General features: G+C 58.5%; 1 protein-coding gene across 1 annotated transcript in view; it reads left to right on the forward strand.

Annotated features, from left to right (window-relative positions):
• The first annotated feature begins 29 nt into the window (after nucleotides 1-29).
• The window catches only part of FEZF1 (FEZ family zinc finger 1), a 5,754-nt gene continuing 3,298 nt past the window's right edge, over nucleotides 30-2,485 (forward strand). The window contains 10 exon segments of the mRNA XM_006090517.2: nucleotides 30-49; nucleotides 51-498; nucleotides 500-628; nucleotides 630-734; nucleotides 736-792; nucleotides 988-1,029; nucleotides 1,031-1,096; nucleotides 1,098-1,127; nucleotides 1,351-1,483; nucleotides 1,916-2,373. Of these exon segments, the coding sequence (XP_006090579.2) occupies nucleotides 30-49; nucleotides 51-498; nucleotides 500-628; nucleotides 630-734; nucleotides 736-792; nucleotides 988-1,029; nucleotides 1,031-1,096; nucleotides 1,098-1,127; nucleotides 1,351-1,483; nucleotides 1,916-2,373 (1,488 nt within the window).

Below are 2,485 nucleotides of genomic sequence, written 5' to 3' on the forward strand. Positions count from 1 at the left end.
TTAGCGACTGCCCGCCCGGGGCAGCGCCGATGAGCACCTCCAAACCCTTGCTTTCTCATCGAGCGGATCATGGCGCGCACCCCGGAGCCCAAGGCCCTGCCGGTCCCCCACTTCCTGCCGGGAGCCGTGCCCAAGGGGGACTCCAAGCACCCGCTGCATCTTAACCCGTCGATCCCTTGCATGATCCCCTTCGTGCCGGTGGCGTACGACACGAGCCCCAAGGCTGGACTGACAGGCTCGGAGCCGCGGAAGGCGAGTCTGGAGCCTCCGGCGGCTCCGGCGGCGGGGTCCGCAGCGGCGCCCGCCGCGCCCGCGTTCAGCTGCAGCGACCTGCTCAACTGCGCGCTGGGTCTCAAGGGCGACCTGGCCCGCGACGCGCTGCCGCTGCAGCAGTACAAGCTGGTGCGGCCGCGCGTGGTCAACCATTCTTCCTTCCACGCCATGGGAGCCCTGTGCTACCTGAACCGCGGCGACGGCCCGTGCCACCCGGCGGCGGCGGGGCGTGAACATCCACCCGGTGGCCTCCTACTTCCTCAGCTCCCCTTTGCACCCGCAGCCAAAAACGTATTTAGCCGAAAGGAACAAACTGGTGGTCCCGGCCGCGGAGAAGTACCCCTCGGGCGTAGCTTTTCAAAGACTTGTCCCAGGTTCAGCTGCAGCATTACATGAAGGAAAGCGCGCAGCTCCCTGTCGGAAAAAGATCACCTTTCAAAACCTCCGACTTCAGCCGAGGCTTCTCCGAATGCCAAACCCCAAAGTTTTTCACCGTGCGAAGTGTGTGGGAAAGGGCAAGTACTTAGGAAGAAAGGGAGTTCTTCCTCTCTCTCCCCCCCCCTTCCTTTCCTTTTAAAATTTTATTTCGGAAATTAAATGTATACAGGTTGTTAAAAGGGGGGGACCCCCTCCCCCCCGCCCCGATTTTATTTCCCCAGGGGGGAATGCGGTTGGGACTAAACCCGGTTTCTACATGATGGTTTCCCCTTTTAGGGTCTTTTAACGGTCCCTAACAACTTAACTCGCCCCATGGCGGGGGCATACGGGAAGCAGGGCCCTTCGGGGGAAAGGGGGGGAAAAGGGGTTCCGGCAAGCCAGCACCCCGGGGCCGGGACAAGATCATTCACACCCGGGTATGGCCATCGGGTCTGGATGTCGCCTGGTTTGTAGAAAACGGCCCATCAACTCGTACACTTCGCTGCAAGGTTTGTTTCGAATGGGCCAGCTGGACACAGGGATTTGCCTTTGTTCTTCTTAAAAGCGCGAGGGAGAGCATGGCTGAGTGTCTGCGTTTACAGGACTGCACTTGATAACAAAACGCTGTAACTTTTTTTGCTTTCCCTCCCTCCTGTTTAGGAGAAACCTCACAAATGTAACCAGTGTGGCAAAGCATTTAACAGAAGCTCCACTTTGAACACGCACACCCGGATACACGCGGGCTACAAACCGTTCATATGTGAATTCTGTGGCAAAGGATTTCATCAGAAAGGTATCAAATCATGGAGCCATCTTCACGGTGGTCTTACCAAAAACCCCAATTGTTTGGGGATGTTTTAGAAAATGGTTTTTAAAGCGCAGCTAGTTAACTGGCGTGTGTGTTGCCATCCCAACCTAGCTGGAAGTCGGGTTAGTCTTAGAGAAAGGAAGGCTGCCTATACCAAGGGGGTATTTTTCCTAGCTACTTCCTCTCATCTTAGATAATTGGATTAATGAATACAATGAAAGGTGGAGGGAAGGGCCTCATTGCTGCTGTTTATAAATAAACGCGGGGAGAGAAGTGCAGGCGCCGCCGAGCCCTGCCCTGGCTGCGGGCCCTCGGAGCTGCGGCAGCGCTTCCTCCTGCCGGGCCCTTCCACCCCTCCGAGCCCTCGGGTTCCAGCCCTCTTTTCAAATCCGCCTTCCTGTCGTTTGTGTCTTTCAGGGAATTACAAAAACCACAAGCTGACCCACAGTGGGGAGAAGCAGTTCAAGTGCAATATCTGCAACAAGGCCTTCCACCAGGTCTACAACCTCACCTTCCACATGCACACCCACAACGACAAGAAGCCCTTCACCTGCCCCACGTGCGGCAAGGGCTTCTGCAGGAACTTTGACCTCAAGAAGCACGTCCGCAAGCTGCACGACAGCAGCCTGGGGCTGGCCCGCACGGCGGCCTGGGAGCCCGGCGCCGACCCGCAGCCCGCCGCGCAGCAGCCGACTCCCGCCCCGCCGCTGCAGCCGCAGCTGCCGCCCCGGGGGCCTCTGCAGCCCCGGGCTCCATCCGAGCCACTAGTGATCAAGGCCAAAGTTCCCGTCCCAGTTCAGCCCAGCTCCCCAACACCGAGGCGGCGGCAGAGTGGAGCTGGACCCCCCGATCCGAGCTGGACTGCAGACCCCCAGGTCATGCTGGGCCCCACATATTGGCCCCCGACCCAGAAGCCCGCTGCATTTGCTCAGACTTTTCTCCTCTTGCATTGCCCCCTGATACATGGTCTCTGTTGTATTAAATTTC

Source organism: Myotis lucifugus, unplaced genomic scaffold (assembly GCF_000147115.1).
Source record: "Myotis lucifugus unplaced genomic scaffold, Myoluc2.0 scaffold_73, whole genome shotgun sequence".
Taxonomy (NCBI): domain Eukaryota; kingdom Metazoa; phylum Chordata; class Mammalia; order Chiroptera; family Vespertilionidae; genus Myotis; species Myotis lucifugus.